The sequence below is a fragment of the Periplaneta americana genome, chromosome 15 (assembly GCF_040183065.1).
Source record: "Periplaneta americana isolate PAMFEO1 chromosome 15, P.americana_PAMFEO1_priV1, whole genome shotgun sequence".
NCBI lineage: Eukaryota > Metazoa > Arthropoda > Insecta > Blattodea > Blattidae > Periplaneta > Periplaneta americana.
In genome coordinates, this window is record NC_091131.1 from 152,726,776 (window position 1) to 152,753,575 (window position 26,800).

Consider the following 26,800-nt stretch of genomic DNA (forward strand, 5'->3'; position numbering starts at 1 on the left):
AATCCATAAAACAAAACCCATACCGTTTAAACAAGGGGTTATGCAAGGCGCTCCTCTTTCCCCAATGCTTTTTAATCTCAGCATAGACCACATTTTTGATGAATTATCCGAGCCTAGTGTGGCTGAAGAATTTGGATATGACCTTGTATCGGATCTAAATAATGTAGTAACATTAGGATTTGCGGATGATATTGCACTTGTTGCTAAAAGTACAATTGCTGCATCTGAAATATTTACCATGACAAAACGGTCATTACAGCAGATCGGATTAAGTCTAAATGAATCTAAAACTCAAACCATCGTTATCGAGAAAGGAAAATTAAGTAGTACGACATTGAATCTTGGAGGATCAATTGTTAATAGTATTGATGGAGATGAACGAATCAAATACCTTGGGATTAATTTTTCTGATGAAATTAAGTTTGACATTGCCAAAGTAATCAATAATTTAAATAATAAGATCCAAGCTTTAACATCTACTTATCTTCTGAAACCAGAACAAAAACTCAATGTTTTAAATATGTATATTTGGCCTATACTTGTTTATCCTCTTCAAAATGCTCCCCTTCACCAGCTTTCTGACCGGTTTCTCGAAGATGTGGATAAGTTAATTAAAAGTTCGGTGAAGGAAATTTTATGTTTGCCAGGAGACACGCCCGACGCGATGTTGTACACCGAACGTAAATATAAGGGTCTCAGCCTTTTCAAAGCTCAATGGGAAGCATATTTACAGCATCTCAATATTTGCAACACATTATTGAGAACCTCGAATCCTCTTGTCGTTTCTACAAGGAACATAGCAGCAGAAAAGAAAGTATGTTCCAGGAAGTTAAAAATTCCACCTGAAGATCTGGATATAAGTAACATCAATGTCCATAAACTACGACAAAATCTTAGGAAACAAGAGTACGACAAATGGTGTGCGCTTCCACATAAAGGAAAAGGTGTTATTTTATTTCAAGAATATACTCCCGGAAATAAATGGATTTTTTCTAAGGAGGATCTATCTTCCTCTGAATGGCGGGACGCAATTAAGATGAATGCTAACGTAGCACCAGTGAGAAGTCTTCATGGGAGATCCTTGGACGGTTTCCGTTGCAGATACTGCAACGAGATTGAAACCTTAGCACACGTCCTAGGATCCTGTCAGCATGGAGAACTCCTGAGAAATTCACGCCATCATAACACCCGAAAACTAATAGCACAAGCCCTTAGAAACAAATCCTTCGAGGTCCATGAAGAGGTGCACTGCGTTGCGTCTGAAGGCGGCGGAATTAGAAGAGCGGACATCGTGGCTCTAGACAAGACTAATAGTAAAGGCTTTATACTGGACCCAACTGTTAGATTTGAGATGAGCCAGACCCAACCATCCGAGGTCAACAAAGAAAAACAACAAATTTATGAGCCTACTATTCCGTATTTTCGAGAAAAATATCAGATGGAAGGCACCTGGGAAGTACATGGTTTAATGATCGGAGCGAGGGGCACCATCCCACGATCAACTGTAAACACTATCAAAACATTTGGAATCCATGACATCATTCCAAAAATAATTACTTCAACCATTAAAGGGTCTGTGGCAATTCTGAAAAATCATTTATACGGAATATCATAATACCCCCCCCCCTTTTCTATTCGTTAGTGTGTGATTGTTACAAATATATGTACAAATTTATTATTTCTTAAACTTAAGCTCCTAGTTCACATTTAAATTTGGCTCATCTATCTTACTGTAATCATTACTATTCTTATATGTGTGTTATTCTGTGTTTTTGGCAACCCAGGATGCCTGGGCAGACTATTTCTTGAAATAAATTATATATATATATATATATATATATATATATATATATATATATATATATATATATATATACATATACATACACTATTTCACTAAACCACAACGAATCACTTCCAATGGTTTTCCTTAACGCTATAATATATGTATATAGGCTACACTCTCACTATTACACACAGTGGCGGCTCCTGCGTATTTCTTAAGAGGAGGAAAGAAGGTAACAGGACGAAATGACACCTTCTTGAATGAAACATGCTACAAATTAGCCAACATGCACACATGTAAGGCCAGGTAGTGTTGGGGTTGGTCTTCCCTTCTGTATAGCAATAATCTGTTCTTGTAAACTGAGTTTCTTAAATTTTCCAAAATATATAATGTTTTCACTTCCATTTATTGTTGAATAATTTCACAAATTAACAATCACAAGGAAATTCACCTCGCAGCATTTTTCGCGCACACTACAGCATCACACGTGTTGGAAGAGACTATAGCTACTAACACGTAATCGGAACCGCGGAAATGGGAATGAGAAATAATCTGAGGAAAGCGAGAACACTTCACCCACCCACGTGGTCTGTGTTGCCATATGTACATTTTAAAAGTTCAGTATTACATGCTTTTGAAGAATATCAGTTCTTGTAAAGTCATACTACCATTATTGTTCAAAGTTGCCAGTGGCCAATTAATTTTTTATGTTAAAAATAATGTAGTTTGGAGTACTACTTTCAATTTCAAATATATTTGTACAAAACTGACAACTTGGCTATTGCCTCTAGTACACAATGAATGGAAGTGAATTTCAGGGGCCAAAAAGATCTACGATACTAACGTAGAACTACTTCCTCTTTGTTTTATATAAACCCAACTTTAACTTTCAAATATCCTTGAAAGTTTCAAACCGTGAATAGTAGCTTATATAAAGTGCAATGAATAATATTTTTTATTTATAATTTTAAAAAGAGTTTATATGGTGTCTTTCATAGCGTTGCGTTAAAACTGTTTTTATTGTGCCTCCTCCTAGATGTGTTATAGTCTGGTTGAATGCAAGATCGTTAGATGGCAGCGGTAGCGAGCTTGCTGCACGACCAGCCGGTTTCTATTTCCCGCCCATGCGCTGATTCAGAGGAGGATCTCCTCCCTCTCCGTTCATTTACTCGCTTTAAAACTCTGCTTCTTTCTCTGGCCACTAGTGCGCTGTTGTCTATGTGTGCTAACTGCAGTAAAGGAGGAATGGAGTGCCTTTCCTCCACACAAACAATCTCGCATCTTTCTCACAGTTTTCTAGCAGCACATGAGCGCGCATTGTTTAAAACTCGATCAACCGAGGTTTTCTTATAGCTGTGAACTGAAAAATTATCGAATCTTCCTTGAATTTCAAGGCACATATTTCATTTGGTATTTACTTTCAAAAGAAGAAAAATGTGAGGAGGACGTTCCTCCCTTCCCTCCCTCGAGGAACCGCCACTGATTACACACACAATAATATCAGCGGTCAATGTTTTTGAAGCAGATAGCTCAGTAGCTTACTTGGTCAACGACAGAGTATACTCTATTTTTTTTCATGGAGTGCAGTTTCATAGAAAGGACTTTGCCGACAGACCTTCTACTGCCCCCTACTAATTGGTTGTCATAAATAAATGGCTTCCTTACTGTGACGGAAATCTTGTCTTCTCTTGTTAGTAACCAATCACAACCCTCGTTCAGAAGAATTGACAGGTGCCCGTCAAATCCACGTGGATGCAGAGTTGCCGCATCTTTTCCGAATTCCAAGAATCCCGTCAGTTTCACTGCATAATTTCGAAGGTCATCAGGATTGTAACGACTGTGCAATGTTGGGACTAGGGGACAGGATGGAATTGTCAGAGGTGTTTGTGTAGGAAGTCATAAATCTGTAAGTGGGTGTTCAAAGGAGCCACCGAACTGCACTCCTTGAAATAAAATAAGGTATACGACTGACTAGAAAGAGACAAGGGAAGAGTGACACTTTGCAACGTGGTAGGATGAATGTTGCTAAGTTTCAGGTATAATCCCAAACCCAACACATAGACAGAAGGATCTGGAGACGAAATATTGCAGCAATGCACGCTATTCCTTTTCTTCAGTAACCTCAAGGGGTGAATCGCAGTGTAGTATACAGTCACGAAGCTTGTGTTTATGAGGGTACTAGAAACAATAGACTGTGCAGATACTATTTCGCATTGTCTATAATGAGGCGATAGTAACGATCCTAGTGGTTAGCAACTATCTATGGATGGATATTTACTACGTATTGAGCTTCGTGCCTGTATACACTAGACTGGGTTATACGTAATCCTCATACACCTCAATTCGTTCCGAAATAGCAATCTGTAGGCCTACTAGAGTAGTGCACAACCGGTTACGAAAAATAGAAATGATATATTGCTACTGAACGCCTGGCGCTATAGTCAGTATGCGGAGCTCTTCCGTCTCGCGGAGTGGTCCAATGTTCGGTTTAACGAACCTCCGAGTCTTCCTCGGGTGACGGCTCTGGGTCATGAAAGATATTATTCAGCCATTCAGGTCCCAAGAACCGTTGCAAGGACAAGGTTATCATCGTGTACCTTTGAATTGTTATTTCCTCCTCTCTCCATTCATTCATTCATTCATTCATTCATTCATTCATTCATTCATTCATTCATCCATTCAGGTATTGCAACAGCACGCATCATGAAGCTACAATCATTAGAGCTTGAAAGTGCTTTTACTTTTGTTAATAACTTTTTATCTCCTTAAAAATTATTTATTACTGAAATAATAATACATCCACTTAGAATAATTAAAAGGCAAAGGCTATACCTATTAACAACTACTCTTTCAAAGGTAACCTATGCATTTTGAGTTTAAATTATGAACGTTACAATAGTAAGTGTGTATTTATTTGTTCTTCTATTTTGTAAGTAATTGTAATTTATTTTATTCTTGAATTTGTTTACATGTCAGATTTCATCTATGCATTAGGCTTATTTCCTTTGTTGTTACCGGTGTCCTATAGTTGATTTATATATTAGTTATGAAGATAAATGTACCAAAGTGTCCAATCAATTACTAATCCTATTTCAAGCTAACACTTTTTTTAATTAGGAAAAATGAATTTCCTTCAATTGTTAGTCCATTTATGTAGTTACAAAATGTCATCAGAGTTCCTGTATGGTGAAGTGCGCTAGGGGCACAATACCTCGCCTCTTTGCCAGTTTCTGCAAGAAGTTCCAGCTGAACAACGACTTCATTCGTGATGTTTCCCTTGCCGCTATCAGAGGATCACTTGCCATTTTAAAATACCATCTGTACTTAGTTTCCTAAAAAGGGAGAATTTTGCTCGAATATCTAATCTGTTTGTTTGCTATGTTTAGGCCTGTTATATGCATGCTATTATCTTTCCTGTACTTAATTTTCCCTTTTGTTCGTTCTCCTCCTTTCTCTTTTGTGGTCTGGTTTTGTTTTCACTCAATATGTTTATTATGCTTTGTCCAATGAGGCAGTCCCGTCATTGGGAAAACTGAAAGAGTGTCTTTCAATGTGTATCTATGGTTCTGCCTAGCCAGCAAGACATCAGGCGCAACCGTTTGAAAGTCGGATATTCGGCTGGATGCTCAACCTCGCCAGTTGTTCTGCGACCGGTCGAATACAAACCGGTTCTACGCGCTGTTCTGCAGCTCTTTGATCTGTACAGCTACTAACATACAAAAAAATTGGTAATAAAATAGTTGACATAGAGTTTGTCTGCGTCTAATCAGACAGGGCATGAACATTTTTTGCTATCGTTGACTGTCCCGTGCTCGCTGGCAGAATACATTCTACCTTATGCAGATCTGTAATTAATATTTAGGATTTATATCTACTACCTTTATGTGAAGTGAATGTATCACTTCCTTTCCAGTTACAATTTATAAAAATTCATTGTACCGTAACTTAAAAAACTACTATTATATTGTATACCTGTGTTAATTTAAAGAAATATTCGTATGACATTGTAATAGTTTTGTTTTGATTCTGTATAACTTCTCTTCATAGATTATGATTAAGCCTACAAATACTTCTCAACGATTTCATTTCTTTCTGTATGTTATTCATTGAGAATGGGACCCATGTTTGTATGAACTCTTTACTGAAATACATCTCAAGTGTCGGACATCATTTCGTGAATCTCTTTACATGACTAAATATTTTGCTGTATATATGAAAAAAGTTACTGCTCGCAGATGAATGCCAATTTGGCGCTGCACGGAATATCCCCCAGAGTACCAAAATTTCGTCGAAACACACCACAATCATCCTTATCGCCGCCATCTGGATTAGGAGGTTGCCACTTGCTGAATCCTGCTTCATTCAGAGGTGTATCTGAAACAAGAGTTGCTGTCGTCATCGTGATATTTTTAGTTCCACAATTTCAAAATTAGAATATATTAGTCTTGTTTACAAATATTAAACTATTAGAGTACTTATGTATGGAGTCCTTGGCTTCGACACGTTGTAATATTGTGATGGATCAGCTGCGGATTTATGTCTATATGCCTATTTTAATCCTTAACCTGAAGGCGGAAGATTTTAGGTTACATATCCATTTTAAGACATTGTGAGTATTATATGCGAATTCTATAGTCCCTATAATTGCCTATTTCACTAGTAAATGCCTATTTGCTTATAAATGCCTCAAAGTTGCCTAAATATCCGTATTATATATTATACTTGAATTTACTGACCATTCTATTGATATTTTTTGAATCTGTAATTTGTTTCTTTTTTATCTAGCAGAGGGAAGTGATATAGAACTATCGATAATTCTGTGTGTTACGTTTTACTGCCAGCAGAGCGCGGAGAAATCGAATAATTTAAAATCAACCAATAAGAGAAAATGTATTTCGAAAGCCACATGAATCATTGTGGAACCGTAGTTGACTAGGGTAGTTGTTTTAAACTGTGTATCCGTTTTGTGAGTTTGTGAATTGAGTATGGAGTTGAGTTTTCTGCTGTAATACGTGAGGTATATCGTGGAGATTTATGCCAAAGCAAAAGTCATCAGAAGCACTGATTGGAAAATACAGTACATTGACATTACTGCATTTCCACTGGTTTGGTCCCCAGCTGAGATTGGATCCCTGAAGTATTGCCTCATCACTTCATGTGAAGTGGAAGGGAGTTTCTCCCAATTTAAGAACATTCTTACAGACAATAGACATCAGTTCTCATTACAACATTTGGACAAATATTTAATTATTCACTGCCATAATGACATTACTATAGAAAGTAGTGTATAATGCTACGCTATTGTCGTGTTAGCCGTTGAGAATTAGAAATTTGTTAGTGCCTTTTTTAAATGCCTATTTTAGAATTTTGAATGCCTATTTTGCCTGCCCATTTCAAGTGTTTTTAGTGCCTAAAAATCCGCAGCTTAGTGATGGATAACAGAAGTGTGATAGAAACGGATATTCTCTGGACATTTATACTTTCATGATCTCAGAAAATATCTAAACTTACAGTTAATATCTAGAAACATTAAAATTATGAAGCATGAGATTTTAGTGAGATCAGTTCTGTTATATGCCTCTGAGACTTGACCATTCTTAAAATCTCATTAAAGAAATCTAAGAACATTTGAAACAAGAATTTTGAGATACATTTTTGGCCCAATGCAAGAAAATGGGGTATGAAAAAGGAAATACAACTTTGGAATCTACAAATTATTTTAATGAACAAGATGTTGTTGGAGGCATAAAGAATAAAAGGTTGGAATGGACTGGAAATCTATTAGGTACCAATGATAATGAAATAATAAAGAATGTATTCAATATAACGCCAGAACGGACTAAGAAAGCTGGAGAACAAAACTGAGATGGGACGACTGTGTGAGAAGAGATATAGGGAGTCTGGAAATTAAGGACTGGAGGTCTATGGCATGAATAGAGAAGAATAGTGAACTTTTGAAAAAGAAGGTTCACATACGGCTGTCGTGTTTATGATGATGATAATGATGACAGAAGTGGTCTGTTGGTCAGCATGCTGACTTCCAGATCAGGAGGTCCCGGGTTCGATTCCCGGGCTCGGCTATCAGTGAATTTTTCTTGAAGAAGAATTTCCTGGGTGTCTAGAGTCTGGAAATTTGTATGAATGTGAGTGTGATTGTGAGTGGGTTAATATTAATTAACCAATCATCTCAAATATAAAAATACATCAAGACTGTCGCTGGGCAGTAACTTGAACACACGTTTCAGCGTCACATTGTTGACAAGTAACTCCATCTGTTAGCACAACTATAAAGCATCTAATAGATGCTATAGAGTTACCAACGACGAAAAAAAAAATAGATGTTATTTATGATTCTCGATTCTATTTTAATAAGCTGGATATTTTAGAATTTTTTAACATAAACATAAACTTTAAGCCATCGACAATAGTGCCATTATCTTGAGCAAAGATGGAATGTATTCATAGCCCCTAAGTCAAGCATATTGATTGCTCGTGAGAATTACAATTACAACCACCTACCTTTATAACGCCAATAAATATAACAATAGGCCTACTACTACTACTACTACTACTACTACTACTACTACTACTACTACTACTACTTAGCTGCATTCATATCATAAAGTGATGTGGGGACTGTAAGAGAACTGTAAAACTCTAAAACTTTGTCTTTGAGGGTTCTTATGATAGTGGAGAGGGAAGCAGGTTGACTCAAATTTTACGTTTCATTTTTTTTTCTGTAATTTGTATAGCATTTTATGAAATCCTCCAAGTTGGTCGTTCTACATGGCTTTTTGGCTATGTGGAAACATATTTGAATTTAGATTTCACCGCGATTTGTATAAGACTGAATTTTCTTAAATTTAGAATTTATTTCTTTACACAGGGAAATGACTCAATATGATAAACACATAAATATGTATGTACCCAATGCCTACCCACTTCACTTTACGTGATTCGGGTTCCGCATATTGCGGATAGATGGCAGGACTGTGACCCATTTTTATAGTTTCACACAACTTCGGCGGGCCACACTGTACATGATGTGAATCTGTGGAGTGTATTCTAGGGTGAATGTATGTGTAAGTGTAGTGTATCGAATGAGTGGTGACGATGAAGATGGAGAAGGGCGAAGGGGAAACCCGGTGCCGGCACGTAGCCTACTCCTGTCGAATAGCACCAAGGGGTCCGCCAGGCTTAACGTCCCCATCCGACGGACGGACGAATCACTATCAACAGTGACATATGTCTTCTCTTCATATGCACTACGGAGAGATTTGGGATTTAACCCAGGTTGTATCTGGTGAACAATTTAGTGATTAGAAGTTGTGCACCGCCATCTCTCCTAGTCCGTCCCGAGGTAGAAATTTTACATGAAAATTTCTGACCCCGCCGGGGATCGAACCCGGGCCGGCTAGTCTGGAGACAGACACGCTACCACAGAGCTAACTCGGCGGACACACATAAATATATAACCATTAAACATTCTGATAAAAGAAGAACTGAATCCTAGAAAAACAAGGTAGAAAAATTAATTTTCAACTTGTAAATGACTATATATCACATTGTCTTATAAAAAATATCCGAGGAGTTTATGCAAACAAAGTTTCTGTTCCCATCTGTAACATTTTTACGTGACATAATTTACACTCCAGACACTGTATCCGCCCTTCACCTGGTGCACATTCTGAATAAGATTTAACCAGTGGCGGCTCGTGAACTAGTGGATTGGGGGAGCTGCAGTAGATTTTCGTACATACAAATTTCACTTCTTGATACCATTACTAATAAGTATAGGACAAAAATAAATGCACTACATATCGAAAAATCAAAACTTCCTGACTTAGTTGGGAGGTGTCTATGGCATCATTTGCCATAATCGCTAAAAAAAACTGATACCATCGATTTCAGTCTGAATTTCAAATCGGCAGATACTCAACATGCAATCTACCAGTTCATCCTGAATTGTTTTAGAATTACCTTTAAACAGTGACATGTTCCAAATGATTTGTGAGAGACTCGTTCAGATTACTCACGAAATACACCAGAGTTCTTCGAATCGTTTTTTCATCATATCCCCTAAGGGGAAGTTCATATTGGCCACAAAATTTGATACAATCAATATTTTTTAAATAATTTCACGATTTTTTCTTGATTATGTTTGAGAATGTTTGTTCTGTTCATTTCACTTAATTGCGCAGCAATATTAGTTTTTCCTAACGTAGCCAATGAAACAACATTTTTCAGACGAGACTGCGAAGTTTCGTGATTTTTAATTTTTAGGGGCAAACGTCCTAAATCTGTCACACCACTCCTAGTCTGTGCAGTATCATCACCGAAGAGGAGGCAAGGAAAACAAAATACAGAATGTTTTTTTTGTTCACATCCACGTAACCACAAATGCTTAGCGTAAATTTCATTGTTATACTTCCTTACATACTGTATATGCACTATTTTGGCTGGATGAAGCTTGAGTAAGATTTAAGTCGGGTAACGGACGACCCTGTAATTTCACTTCATTACATCAATCTTCTCCGCGAGGGAAAGTTGAGAAAAATAAAATTAATATTCTGTAATTCACACACTCTCATGCTTGCACATTTGCACTGGTTAAGTTACGGTACTAAGACGTCACACCAAAGCAACACTCAGATATAATGATGGTCAGTAATGTTCTCAAATTGGAAAAGAAGTCTCTTTCGTATTTTACGTGCTATAGCAAAAGGATTCTACTCGTGCAATCATTTTGAGTTAAGGCAAATCCTAAGGTTCTACTGGAGACTGGATATATACGTAACAATAAGGCAAAAAAATATATTAATTTTGTTATATTAACTCGATAAGATTCTACAACAATAAGTATGTGAAAAGAAAATAAAAATGTCATTAAGTTTCAAGGGAATGGAGAATCCATTTGACGTAGTATTACAATAGCGACGTGGGGGTGGAGGAAAGATCTTCCCTTGTGGCCTGGCTCTGCAAGCCACTGCAGCGAAATATGGGTTTTAACAGCGGCAGTTTCCCTCTGCTTCCCTTCACCTCTCTACCCCCTGACCAAGCAAGACACACTCTCTTACGAGATGTCCCACCCTGCAGATCCCAGGACGACTTTGAATGCAGTGTCAATTCCAATACAGTCGACGCACAAAAAGATTATGCATAAGATAATAGTACATATTCCCAGCCAGATGAAATATAAAGCATTTTACCAATAAAAGCTGTAACAATTCTTCTACAAATTAAAACAAATATTATTATTTTCCTGTCAAAGCAGGGAGTGCTGCAGCTCCGCAGCTCTTATGGACGAGCCGCCCCTGGATTTAACACAATACATGCAATATGTCTCTCTATCTTCCTCGTTACTTTCCCTTCTTGAATTATTCTTTGTCTTTCGTCTGGTCTTAAGATTTCTTTTCTCACTACTAAAGTCTCCTCTTGTATTTTTTGTTGAACAAATTCATTATTCTTTTTCGATTTTCTCTCCTCTAATGCTCTCTTACCTGGAGAGTCAGTAAGTATCGCAATAGACAATTTTCCCTTTGTGTCCTCATCCGTAGCTCTAATACAAATACAATATCAAGTGAGAGTCCGGAATGGGATATTAAAATCCTTGGCCACACTTCTGTTTTCTAATTTTACAGCCCTGACAGCTCATAGCATCATATCAGAAGAAGGACTTACTCTGTCAATTTTTTTTACAAGTCCTCATTTTCTCATCCACTGCAATTAACATATATTTTTAACACTTACAATCAATTAAATTGAACTTATATAATCACAAATTGTATGAATAAGTAAATTATGTATTGTACAGAGACATCATTTTATTTTTACTAACATTTCTAATATTAACCTGGCTATACCTTTGCTACCCCCTTCCATGACTGGAGTTCGGTGGTACTGGCGTAAAATACAAACAAATCACTTTACTAGGTATAGGAGAGAAGAAAAGTAGTTCATCCATTTACGTAAACTAAGAAATATCGCGATTTTGAATTTGATAACTTTCATTAGGTTTTTGTTTAATCAAAATACAGTACTGTATTAACAATGAGTGTTTTTACTCACGAACTGAGCTGTCCATGTGGACGTATTCATTATGCAGTGTTTATTATACTGTCTACAGCACATTAGCGTACAATTTAGAGAATTAAGTTAAATTGAAAAATAATCATTATATGGATATTTAAACACATTTTTGAAAATGATGGCCATTCATTTTGATACAGGCTTCAGTTCTTTTGTGCATATTATCGCACTATAGACTATTGTACCTAATTCCAATTAGCAGTTTCGTTCTTCGTACTAGTAACTCATGTGGAAATAATTCTGTACCTAATCTATAAAAGACTACCTGACATACTGTAAATTCAATCTTCACTTCTGCCCGATCCGAAAAGATATAATTACTTAGACATGCTATCTACTTTCCATCCAAGTAGTTACATCGCAGGGTCGTAGAAAGGAAGGAGGTCCTTTTATTTAAGTTATTTTAAACAGTTGTATAATATTACGTAGACGTCCAATTCCTAACAGAAATTAATGTTTTCAGAAAAGAGCTAAGACAGCCCGGCCATTAGCCTTTACAGAGAGGAGTGCAGAAGTAGGTGGGGAAAAATCGGGATACGACGTAGGCAAACGGACGACAGCACCTGTACGAAAATATGATTCAATATTGAAAACTCTTTCGTCACTGAAAAACGCGAATATATTCATAGAACGTACTATACTAAGTAACTCAGTACTGTTTAGTATCACCGTAAGGCACATTGACTGCATACGCGGCCTTGGTTCTGTGTGGAGGACGATTGGAAGTTTACTAGTAGAAGGAGTGGGAGTGAAGTACATTAAAAAACTCAGGTACAACAAAAATTGAAGTAAAAATAAAATTATGTCCCTTTATAATTTATGTAGTAATTTAAAGTAATACAGCGGGTTAGGTTACACACCGTGCCAATCTGCCCCTCACAACTGTGCCAACTTGCCACTGGTCTAGTTATTTAATTTGGATTTAAAATTGCTAATTTGAATAATGAATTATCGAAATGAAATTAATAGAGCCATTTAAATGTACTTTCCAACGATGTATTTAAATTTCACTATTACATGTGTACCCTGTAAAAATAATCACGAGATAGTGAAAATTTACTTAGATTGCTGCAAAAACAACTATGGCTTTCTTCTTCTACAGCATCCCACAAAGGACTGAACTTCCGTGGAGCGTGCTTTATAAAGCAGGGATCATAACGTCTGCGTGGTGCTGCAATCCGTCGCTTAACTACTGAAATAAAATTGGTGTGCCAACGTGCCTCAGTAGCCAACCTGCCTCCAATTACACAAACTTCAAACTTACCGAAAATAGTGACGAATTGTCCCTCGGTATAGTGATCGTGAAAGCCTATGTGGGCCCAGTCGTTCCTCCAGTCGTTGAACATTTTGGGATGGGGTAACCATAATTTAAGCAAGGCTTTGCTCTCGGTCTCCGAGTTGATGACGGCTAGGTGCGCTCCTTCCTGGATGCACGTCTTACGAGCGTCGTACCAGTTCTTGTAGTCCGTGTGGAACTTGTAGTACCCCAGACCTGGCAGCAACTCGTAGCCGGCGCTCGGACTTCGTGGAGGTGCTTTAGGAACAAGAAGAAAACTACAGAGGATTGTGCAAACATTATTCTCGCAAAGAAATATTAAACAGAAAATTGTCTTTGACTTGTTTCGTAATTACTAGTATTTTTTATCAACTGACAAGCAAACATTCTGATGGGGGCAGATAAAAAAGTTAAAATTTTTTCTTCCACCATGTCAATAATGTTAAAAAAAAAGTGCTTACACAAATTTTGGTCACTCGACCACAATTACGAGGCCATCCAGAAAGTAATTTTTCTTGGGGCCGATTACAGGAAAAAAAAAAGCAAAATTGCATGAAAAGATTTATTGAAACAGATACAGCAATTTTTGCGCTATTTGTCAACATACCCCCCACTGGAATTGAGACATTTGTCATACCATGGGATCAATTTTTGTATCCTTGTGTCGTAGAAGTCAGCCGCCTGGGATCGGAACCAGCGTTGGACAGCAGTGTGATTCTCTCTGTCGATCCCATGATGTGACACATGTCTCAATTTCGGTGGAGAATATGTTGAAAAATAGCTCAACAATTACTGTATATGTTCAAATAAATTTTTTCAATGAAATTGTGTTTTCTTTCTGTTAACGGTCCCTGGCGAACTTATTTTTTTACGGCTCTCGTAATTGCGGTCAAGTGGCCAAAATTTGTATAAGAACGTCTTTTGACATTATTAACATGGTGAAAGAAAAAAAATTAACTTTTTTATCTGCCCCCATCAGAATGTTTGCTTGTGAGTTAATTTTAATTAATTTTACCAGCTAAGTTTCGTTCATTTCTTCTTTATGTCACTTTTATTATCCATACTTTCAGACTCAGCATGCACATATTAATGTATTTTTCGTTTGGATATTAACATTCAGCAATGGTTTTGAATAATTAATTTATTGCACAGGGCCCGGTAGTTCTTTCTGACTTATTTCAGCATTCTATCTTTAAGTCTTATGGACATGAAATGAGAGTTTTAAATGAGGGGGAAAAATGGTGGATTTTCAGGAGAGTTGAGTTTGGACTTACATTGCCGATTATTTGACAAAAACTCGCAACGTATCGAAAGATATACCTATTTTTGTGTGTGTAAGATGCGCTTTTTTACCTTAAAATAAACCTGAACATTAACGTGAACATTTATTTCTTGTGATTTTTTTTAGAACACGCATTCTGAAATTGCTTGTGGAAGTTGAAGGTAGACTTAAATACTTATAAGTAGAGGACGGAAAAATGTGCGGTACCACGCGATACAGGCTAGTTTGGTCTGAAGTATGGATGATGTCACAGGTACAGGGACATCACTTTATTTTTACCAACATTTTTAACATTAACCTGGCTATACTTGGAAACACTGTTACCCCCCCCCTTCCATTACAAGAGTTTGGAGTTGCTAGTGCAATATATAAACAAATCATTTTACTAGCTACAGGAGGAGAGAAAAGTAGTGTATCCATTTATGTTACAGGGAAATACAGTATTATGATTTTCAGTTTGATCATTACTTTTACGGTATTTTATCAAAAAACAGTAGAATAGCAACAATTTTTTTCATAAACTCAACTCTTCAGGCAATTACATTCATTATGTAATGTCTACTTTATTCAGCATATACTAACCTAATTTATTCCTGAAACGTAAGAAACCCAAATTTCTACAGCTAACTTCTTGACTGACTTATTAGGACTTCCCTGCATCCTTTCTCTAGTATCTTCTACAGCATCTTCTGTCACCTTTGTTGGCCATCTTACACTTTTCTTCCTTTCTGTGCACTCTGTTTCTAAACTTATCTACCAGATTAATTACATTTCTACGAAAATATTCCGTAATGGTGTAATCAGGAAATTGTGAAAAAACTGTTGTTCACATTCGGTTATAGCCTATTGTAATATTCCAGTTTTCATCATCGTCCTTCGTACTTACAAACAGTAAAACAAAACTCTTGTTTAAATAATGCTGTTAAGTACCGTACCATATTATAGGGTACCGTACTTTCGGTAACTCTAATCTTCACTTGTGCTCAGTCCACACAGATAAATTTAGTTATGCTACACATACCTGTGTGAAAATAAACTTCAATAATATAAGCTCTTTCTTCTATAGAAAACGCAACATATTTCTGACACACTGTACTCTGTACTATTTACTTCACTGCTAGCAACACCTGCCGTAAGTTTGTGTGGCTGACGTTAGCAAGGACATCAGTGAAAGGGGTGGGAGTCAAGTACATTTAGAAACGCAGGTACAATAAAAATTGAAGTAAAAATAAAATGATGTCCCTGTACAAGCGCAATAACATAAATACACTACGAAAGGGCGACAGTACAAGTAGGAACCAACAAATGATCTTCAGTGTCAGCTTCTAGTCGAAAGGGAAAGAAAGCCAGGTTTTTAAATTATATTATAGATATATATTAATTTGTCCTACAGAATTTATCTGTAATATTGATACTTAATATTTTAGGAGAAAAATTCGCTCCATGCGCCGGGGATCGAACCCGGGTCCTTGGTTCTACGTACCAAGCGCTCTGACCACTGAGCTACGCCGAATTCAATCCACAGCACCGGATCGAATTCTTCTCCTTCGATGTTTCCCTTTGTGGCCTGACTCCAAGTTAGGCATATATGTTGACGTATATGTCCAATGTCAACTGCCATTATACTAGGAGCGCACTCAGCTGAGCGACTTGTTGGCCGGGAATCCGCAATTATGCACTGGTAGCTAAGAGAATATTATGTATATATGTATATATATATATATATATATATATATATAAATTTATCCTACAGAATTTATCTGTAGGCCTAATATTGACACTTAATATTTTAGGAGAAAAATTTGCTGCGGCGCCGGGGATCGAACCCGGGTCCTTGGTTCAACGTACCAAGCGCTCTGACTACTGAGCTACGCCGAATTCAATCCACAGCACCGGATCGAATTCTCCTCCTTCAATGTTTCCCTTTGCGGCCTGACTCCAAGTTAGGCATATATAATATATGTTGACACACAACATATATATGCCTAACTTGGAGTCAGGCCACAAAGGGAAACATCGAAGGAGGATTGAATTCGGCGTAGCTCAGTGGTCAGAGCGCTTGGTACGTTGAACCAAGGACCCGGGTTCGATCCCCGGTGCCGGAGCGAATTTTTCTCCTAAAATATTATGTATTTAAATTATTGTTTATTGCCTTTGTGCAGGTGGTAGTATTGTATAAAAGTAATTTAAAATATCTAAGTCGAAGGATTTGGAATTAAACAGTCTAAGAAACAAATACGGAAGAGAAATTTTGATTCCGCAAGGGGAACATATTTTCTGTGTCTTGCGAAAATGTGAAATTAAAATACGTAGGAAATATTACATAGAGCCGCATTGTAACAGCAAGAAAAATACCAAAAACGTACAAAGGTCTTCGATATCAAATAATGAAAAGCATACACGATCTGAATTTAATGTGGATTTATGTAAAATGACTTCTGCAAATATTCCGGTCAAGAAACTTAATAATCCACATTTTAGAGGTGAAGAGGTGAAATAAAAATTCCACAAATTCTGCAAAAAAAAAAAAAATACCGGTTATACAGTTATGTGCAACATTTTGAGTGGAGGCAAAAACGACATACTACGACGCTTTCTTCATTTGCACCTCTAACATCTTGTGACACGGAAAGAAGCTTTCGATGTTGATAAACTTATTGAATGAGAGACGTCGAACTTTCTCTTTCGATAATTTACGCATGTATGTTGTGGGTCAGTATAATGCATCCTTTAATCATCCAGGCGGTGGCAGTTAACATTTGAGGTAAGTTTTTAAATCATCATAACTATATTGCAACTTCATTCCAGTATTTATAGATCGATTGAATGGAGTGATGAGGTTCTCATTACCAGACTGTACTCTCTTGCCGCTCTTTACGTGAGTGAATGACAACAGTATAGTCCGTTGATACTGAACTTAAGGCATAACGCACATTTTTCCGCCCTTTACTTATGAGTATGATACATTAAATCTACATTTATTGGTCATATACACATAATGGGAGATGAAGGGGGATCACTGACCATCAAAATGAATGTCTCATAATTTATTCATGCATTTTATGTAGTTCAATATTAACAGCACTAAAAGAAAATAATGCGAGGTCCTTGAAAACAATTACTTTCATTTCGCTATATGTCTGTGTACTATCTTTTTTATACTTGGTACTGAAGGAAACGTTCGACCAGGAACTATGTATTGTATATGAAATGAAATAATTTGCACTCTAAAAATAATGTTAATTTACTACAACTGAGGATTGAAGTGAAATCTATACCTGAAATAGTAGCGACTATATAGACAGAATCAGAACGTTCACACAGGACTGCAGTGTGGTCAACGTTTACATGCAAGGGTAGTCCATAATTGTCTCCATGCTTGAGGTTTACCTGCAATGATATAATGTAGTTCGAAGTTAATTTATTGTTATGTGTAGAGACAGAAAGTTTAGGCGTCAGTAAGTCTTACATTAAGGAGGGAAAATGGCATTTCAAACAGTTGAAATACGCAAAAAAATATTATTAAATATATTATTTACATATGAACATTTCTATACCAATTATTAATATCGCAGAAAATATTCTGGATATAGTAAATGTTTTATCAAAGTTGTTGCTCTACTTACGAGTATAAAGCAACTGGTTACACGACATACAGGGTTGTTTCCGATCTCTGATAACGAATTTAAATGACATCATGTGCATCAGGAATTACACCGACAGCTGAATTGCGGAGAGAGGTGACAGACCAGTAGTGAGTGATTTCATAATCAGAGTGCACGGTGTATCACAGTAGCAATGCCCAAGAAAATCGAGCCTACATAACAACTCTTTCTGATGCCAAGTACAGTTACGTGAAAATCATAGGAGCCTGCAAAAAACGCGGTTTCGTTATTTTTAAGAAAGGCATCTTGCATGTACTTAATAAGACTAGCAAAGCTCGGATAGGATTAATTCCAGAGCGGAAAAAGCAAGCAAATCCACCCCCCGTCACAAGTCGCCGCACCCCACAAGATGATACAAATTAATTCCAGTCGAGCTTTACCAATCTTATTAAGTACACAGAAGATGCCTTTCTTGGAAATAACGAAATCTCGTTTATTGCAGGCTTCTTTTATTTTCACTTAACTGTACTTGGCATTGGAAAGGGTTGTAATGTACCCCTCCCAAAAAGGCTCGATTTTCTTGGGAATTTCTGCTGTGAGTCGCCGTGCACTCTGACTATGAGATCACTCACTATTGGTCTGTCACCTCGCGCCACAATTCAGCTGTCGTGTGACTCCTGACGCACATGATGTCATTCAAATTCGTTATCAGAGATCGGAAACAACTCTGTAATCAAGCGCTTCTGTAGTTTCTCTTTCTGTCATGATACGCTTTATATTAGAGAGCACAGTTTTCAGTTTATAAAATGATGTCTCAACATCAGCAAATATTGGGAAATAATTCCGTCCCTTATAAAGGGATCCAGACAAAATTTGTCGACTGTTTCCCGTCCATGTTGAACTTGGACGATAAATGACCTTCGAAGTTGAAAACGTTGTTAAATAAGTACAGTATACCGCTGTGGAGTAACGGTTAGCATGTCTGACCGTGAACGAGCGGTCATTGGTTGCTAGTGGTAGTGCTGTGTACCGTGGCTTCTCCCCTGGGGCTCATAGTGCTAGTGGTACCTAGGATTGAGGGACCGATATGATGCCTACGCTGAAAGGTAAAGGGATTTTTTAAGCTGAAGGGAAATTTGGAGGAGGCCCTTAGGGAATAAGTAGCGCGAGGAGCCTTAGGTTATGCACAGCATTTCATCCAGAAGGTACAATGAACCCACCGACGCAGCCTACGTGCAAGGGCAATTTTCAGCCCATGTCCCTCCCCTCAAGAGGGCTAATATAAATAGAAATGAACTACTACTACTACTAGTACTAGTCTACTACTACTACTACTACTACTAGTACTAGTCTACTACTACTAGTACTAGTCTACTACTACTAGTACTAGTCTACTACTACTACTACTACTAGTACTAGTCTACTACTACTACTACTACTACTACTAGTACTAGTCTACTACTACTAGTACTAGTCTACTACTACTACTACTACTACTAGTACTAGTCTACTACTACTAGTACTAGTCTACTACCACTACTACTACTAGTACTAGTCTACTACTACTACTACTACTACTATTGCTACTACTACTAGTACTAGTCTACTACTACTAGTACTAGTCTACTACTACTACTAGTACTAGTCTACTACTACTACTACTACTACTACTACTACTACTACTACGTATTACAGGTACTAAGCATACCATTAGTAGCTACTGTTATCACTAGAGCCCGGATTTTATGTAATTACATATTTTGTTCCTATATATGTAGCTATAAAGAAAGCTAAAATGTCGGCGAATCATATCAAAGAGATCATTATTCCGAAGTTACATATTTTTACATATTTTGGTGCATAATGAATATTTGGCATATATTACATATTTTTAAGTTACATATTTTGAAGGATATTGCATATTTTGAAAGAATACACATTTTTTTTCACCAATTTTCCCTCTACTTAATTCTTAAGTTATACGTTTTAAATTTGATTATAAAGCTTATCCCTTCGTCTCTAGTGCATAAATATAATTTAATAGTTTAAAATAATAACGTGTTCTGTCAAAAAATGGACATCTCTTTGCAATGCTAATAGTTTGTATATCCCTTAAGAAGTAACGTAAAGTAAGAAGGGTGGGTAATTGTACTGTTAACGCGGTGAAGTAAAGACTGAAAGTTACCCTGTGGGTATGACCGTTTCGCACAAACACCCCCAATCAGTTGCTCTAAAAGAAAACGATAGTTTTTTTTTTTTTTTTTCTGTTTTCTTGAGAAGCTTATTTTGACATCAAGTGCTACAAGTAGCTAGTCTACTGTCATTCGCATCCAAATTAAAAGACTGGATTTCGATTAACGATTCCTTTACTACGATGGTAAAATCGTACTATGCAAAATGAGTGACAAACGCATTGGGTGCTCCATGAAGTCAGAATTAGAACAGCATTTAAAAATTGACTTCATGTGAGAAATAAAAAACGTGCTCCATCGAAAAGAAACATGTTATTCTTACACAAGTGGTGCTGAAACATTCTTCGTCTTCTACTAGTGAATTTAATAAAGATTTGTGTAGGGCAGTGGTTGCTGCAAACATACCAGGGTATATACTTGGAGTTCCAAAGTTTTAAGCATTCATACGTAAATACTACAACTTGAATATTTGGCATGAATCAACACTCTGGAAAAATTATTTGAACTCCTGCTACACTGACACAATGGAAACGATTAGAGCTGAACTTGATGATTCCTACGTATGGGTTGCCATTGACGAGACGATCAATGACAGCAGAAAATATGGAAAAATATTTAATTATTAATTGCGCCTCCAAACAATAATTAAATGAGGTTGAATCACATGTGAACCTGTAATTTTTATCAGTGTGCAAAAATACATCTAATAAAGCCTAGATTTTAAATTACATATTTTTTTATTTATTACATATTTGAGGCACTCAGAAGCAAAGTGATGCAAGTGACATTTTTGTAAATATTGAGATAAGTGTATATTCTAAATCTTTAATGTCACTTCTGTTCAGAGAAAAAGTAATATAAGTGCAGTTCCAGTCAGTGCTGTTCCCTGTTGGCTTAACTCTTGTATTACCATGCATACAGCATACCTGCACAAACAGCGCTCAACGAGCGCGCGCGCTCCTTCGGAGCGGGTGAGCCATGTTTACCGCTCTCCGAAATGGAGAGGAATGACAGACTTGCTATAGGTAGAGGATAGGGAAACGACCACTCAGCTATCTAGAGGAGTGCAGTGTGTAGGCCTATTCTCAGTAACTGTTTCACGTTGCTTACCTACTGCTACAGTATAGTACGGAGGAATCTAAAAGACGGAACATAACATTTAACATTTAACGATTTACAGCTCGAACTTATTGATCTTCTTATTGATATGTGACCTAAGGGCTAAAGATCTTTTGAATAATACTACCAGCCTGGTTGAGTTTTACAAGACTAAACATTAGCAATAATATCCATGACTATGTACACAGGCTGGCTTTGAAAATGATTGCTATGTTTGGCTCAACATTTATATTTGTGAGCAACTGTTTTCTATAATCAACTTTAATAAAGGCAGACATCGAACTGATGTTTCATTACGATCAGTAGGCTACTGTTCCTTCCAGCTGCCAACAGCATAAAACCTCGTTTTGATGTACTGATAAATAAAAATATAACAAAATGATATTGTACATTTAAGTAGATATAGAATTTTTATTATTTCTGTAAGATAAATATTTCTTTATCAATTAATAATAGTCCAAAATAGTTTTGCAAACATTGAACGGGAATTCATTTCATAAACACTCGTAATAGTACTTCCTTTGTGTATATTTTGTATGAGATCACCCCTTCTTCCAGTCCACCCTTATACAGAGCGCAGCTAATATCTGCATTCCGCTCATGAGCTGTGAGCCAGCTCGGAGAGCGCAAACCTTGTGCAGGCCTGGCATACAGAGTTTTGACTCAGAGGCACACTAATACAAGTGTGTTGTTTACATTGCGTTGTTGCGTTTCTTCTGTTTTTGACTAATTCATTTGCCATAATGGAGAGAGGTAATATATTACAGCGGTGATTTTTCGAAACATCTTCGTGGAAGGCCTGCACACATTGAGCTGGACCAACTATACAGTGATCCAATAAGGATAACTTCTGCTAAGTGGAGCAACTTGCAAGAGCTAAAGAAATTCATCCCACCCATACACCACTCTTTCTTTGATGGCCTGAAGCATGAGGAGGGCCTATAATAAGGACTGCAGGACGTGGACGTGGAAGAGGGCATCGGAGAGGAAGTTCAAGGAATATTCGCGGTAGGAGGCCTACAGATGCACTTCATGGCAGAAACACAGATGTTGCAGCAGAGAGAGTTGTGACGTATTCAGATGAGGCTAGTGACGTAATGGACAGTGACTAAGGCTGAATTTCATTGAAAATTAAAAATATTCTTGACCCACTTCTTTCGGTTATATAGACACATTTTGTGTCATAATATGATAATAAGAAAGCTCAAATGCTGTTAAGACAGGAATGTTTCAATGTTGTAAGCAATGTTTTTGTTCTTCTTTTAAATAACATACAAGTAATGAAAATCCTTGCACTTATATTACTTCTCCACAAAAATATTTCCGTGGCAAAATAGTACAACCAGTGTAGAGTTGCTAGTCTCCCATCGGGTGCCTCCCCAGGTGGCGGATAGGGGAATGCTCGTCAGATATGGAGGATACCGGGGAAATAAAATACCCGGGGCAAGAGGCTTGGAAGAATGGGGTTGGGAGGCAAGAGAAGAATGGAGGAAGAAGATAAGAATTTAAACACTTTGGATACAGGAAGATGTAGTTTACATTGTAACCCTGTTAATAAATAAAAAATAATACAAGTGACTTTAGGACCCAATTTTACCTAAACTGTTTTAGCATAGATAATTTCTATTTAGAAGTTAAAAAAAAACAGGTACCAACATATACAACTGTAAATTTACAGCTACATAGTCCTATAACAGATTTTTTAAATTTTCTTTTCAACTTCAAAGACATTTGTCTCAAAACTTATTAAATGTCACTTGTATCACTTTGCTTCTGAGTGCCTAATTTACATATTTTTCCATTTTTAGCTACATATGTATGTACATATGTCTCATTTTCATATTATATAAAATCCGGGCTCCAGTTATTACTATTCCTAATGCTACCACTACCACATCATTGATAAATCAATAAATCGTAGCTAAATATCATTTAACGTAGCCTAAACTTAAAAAAAAAAAAAAAAAAAACAGAAAGTGCAATAATACCTTAGCGACCCAATGTCCAGTCTCATTCTTGTTGCTGGTGATGGAGAAATTGAGCAAATCGGCTTGCGTTGATGAGCATTGTAGATCCGTACTTCCCATAGACACATCGACAGCCCACAGAAGCACTCCTGCATACAGCAGCATTTCTTCTAAAGCGACCTCTTATCTAAACGCTGTTGATTTCTCTGACAGTTCCAATGTTGGGACAGGCTTTTATAAGGCCACATAGACTTAAGAAACTCTCTTATCCAGATTATCTGTTATTATCTAGTAACCAGATGGGAGTAATTATTATTTCATGTGACTGCTGTAGAATCTTCTTAATATGCACGTACAGAATGTTGAAGCTTAAAATAAATTAATTGTAATGAAAGTTTAATATAAGTTAGTATAATAATGCAGAGTGTTTCAGAAATACGCGAAAGTATATCGTCGTTGTTCCGGCAATAACTCCCATGTGACATATTTATCGATTTTTAGACTTTTGCTCTATTAAATAACTTAAATAGTGATACAGCAAATAATAAAATATCCTTTATATGTAATTATATTTCCTTCTTTCGAAAATGTAAGAATTCACAATCTCCTATGCACTACTGCCATAGAAGAATAAGTATGTTTTTCCTTCCTACTGAAAAATGGTAGTCTGTATAGCTCAATTGATGAATTGTATATGCTGTAAATTGTATAGTAGTCTGTATAGCTCAAATGATGCATTGTTTATGATTATAAATTGAATTAATCTACTTGATATTAATTGTACAAATTTGTATATCTTAATGAAAGTATGCTACTTTGTATTGAATATATATTTGTATAGTTTTGGCCGATGAATTGTATATGCTTTAAATTGAATAGTAATCTATATAGCTCTATTGATAAGTTGTTTGTGTTTGTAATTTGAAGTAGTTTGCATGATATATATATTATCAATTTCTGTATATCACAACTGATGGAATTGTTTATGTCTTAAATTTAATTAACTTACTTGTTTTATATTATACATATAGCTCAACTTATGAATGATCGTTTGCGTTTGTAAATTTAATAATCTGATTGGCTATGTATTGTATACTTTTAGTAGAGCCATCGATGTAGCTCAGTTGGCAGACTCGCTGGACTGCTGATCCGGAGCTGCGTTCGGGCTTGGGTTGGATCCCCCTTTGGTCTTTGGTTTCTTCCGAGGTTTTCCACAGCCATGGGACTGAAGCCACATGGTCTATGGCGAGTCCTCGGCATCAACCCCTTTGATTTGATTACCTCCCTTTGATTTGATTACCTGGTTGGGTTTTTCCGAGGTTTTTCCCAACTTAAAGGCAAATACCGGGTAATATTTTGGCGAATCCTCGGACCTCACCTCATCTCACTATATCTCGTCAAAATATTGTAAAAAATTGTAAAAATTTGTAGAAAATTACTAAATTGTAAAACTATAAAAATTTGTAAAAATTGTAATTGCAATATTGTAAAATTTTGACTTGTTCCACATCTTAAAGCTTCATTGCTCATGTAAGATCTATGGAATAAAATGAATGAATGAATGAATGAATGAATGAATGTCATAGTTTGCACATAGGAGTTATTGCAGGAACAACGACGATATGTGAATATTCGATCACACACCAGTTACAGTCTGTTGGTAGAGAAGCCATGTTGTCCAACAATTATTATGTAGACGTTTCCCGCTAAATAAGGAATGAAACTCAATGGCAGTACAAAACTTGAAATAACCTTCTTTCAAATGGTGGTAATATCGTGTTTGTCTATTTAATATTAGTAAAAATATAGTATTATATTACCAACCAAGAATTTATGTACACAGTGTTTTACTGGGTTGTCTTTTGAATCTGGAAATATAATTTGGGCGTCCGCACAGAGAATCATGGTTAGGAAATAATAATAATAATAATAATAATAATAATAATAATAATAATAATAATAATAATAATAATAATAATAATAATAACATTCATCATCATCGTCATCAGCAGCAGCAGCAGCATCCAAAACATGTATTACACCAGGTGATCTGTTACCGTCTGACATCAGTTCAACTCTTAGTCTGACTATCAACGGATCTTCTTCCAAAAGGAGCATACTGCAGAATTTGTTTCAGAATGCGTGTTCTATCCATCCATCTGCAGCATCCAGAGAAGAGGAAGTGTTGTTCTCCAAGCCTGTCTAGAGTCTTAAAGGTAGCAGCCTATCACTAGACTTCCTTCCTGTGTTGGCCAACACCCCACATGGAGAATTTTCACTTACTTTCAAGTCTCACAATTGAAATCACTGGACTGATGTAAACAATGAGATCCTCGCATGTTACAGGATATGTTTTTTTGTTTGTTTAGTCACCTATCCGACGACAGGTCTGAACCTCACAAGTGATACCAATAAGGCATCACTTGTGAGGAATAAATAATAATAAATGTATGAAATACAAATTGTAGTGATGCAGACTAATGTTAGAGAACATTTATGTTTATGTTAATTGCTTGCATGTGAGGTTGATTAATACGATTAATACTTTACTTAAAGATGTGGATTGATATAAAGTACAGTACGTGATTACAATGAATAAAAGTTGTTTTCCTTATTAGAATAGGATTACCAGATGAAACTTCTTGGACCAAGTAGGCCAGTGGCGGTTCCTCGGGGGAGGGAAGGGAGGAACGCCCTCCTCACATTTTTCTTCTTTTGAAAGTAAATACCAAATAAAATATGTGCCTTGAAATTTGAGAAGATTCGATCATTTTTAAGTTCACAGCTATAAGAAAACCTCGGTTGATCGAGTTTTAAACGATGCGCGCTCATGTGCTGCTAGAAAACTGTGAGAAAGATGCGAGATTGTTTGTGTGGAGGAAAGCCAATCCATTCCTCCTTTACTGCAGTTAACACACATAGACAACAGCGCACTACCCGGCCAGAGAAAGAAGCAGAGTTTTAAAGCGAGTAAATGAACAGAGAGGGAGGAGATCCTCCTCTGAATCACTGCATGGGCGGGAAATAGAAACCGAGTGGTCATGCAGCAAGCTTGCTACCGCTGCCATCTAACGATCTTGCATTCAACCAGACTATAACACATCTAGGAGGAGGCACAATAAAACAGTTTTAACGCAACGCTATGAAAGACACCATATAAACTTTTTTTTTAAATTATAAATAAAAAATTTTATTCATTACACTTTATATAGGCTACTATTCACGGTTTGAAACTTTCAAAGATATTTGAAAGTTAAAGTCGTGTTTATATAAAACAAAGAGGAAGTAGTTCTACATTAGTATCGCAGATCTTTTTGGCCCCTGAAGTTCACTTCCATTCATTGTGTACTAGACAGGGCAACAGCCAAGTTGTCAGTTTTGTACAAATATATTTGAAATTGAAAGTAAGTAGGTACTCCAAACTACATTATTTTTAACATACAAAGTTGGGCACTGGCAACTTTGAACAATAATGGTAGTATGA

At 36.7% G+C, this 26,800-nt stretch overlaps 1 protein-coding gene across 1 annotated transcript; it reads right to left on the minus strand.

Annotated features, from left to right (window-relative positions):
* Window positions 1–4,546: 4,546 nt before the first annotated feature.
* Window positions 4,547–23,535, minus strand: LOC138715452 (hemolymph lipopolysaccharide-binding protein-like). The gene is made up of 4 exons (XM_069848371.1): window positions 23,338–23,535; window positions 17,712–17,823; window positions 13,140–13,409; window positions 4,547–6,160 (listed from the first exon to the last, which is right to left on the minus strand). The coding sequence occupies exons 1-4, from the start codon at window positions 23,479–23,481 to the stop codon at window positions 6,009–6,011; spliced, it is 678 nt and encodes a 225-aa protein (XP_069704472.1). The 5' UTR covers window positions 23,482–23,535; the 3' UTR covers window positions 4,547–6,008.
* Between the last annotated feature and the right edge of the window lie 3,265 nt (window positions 23,536–26,800).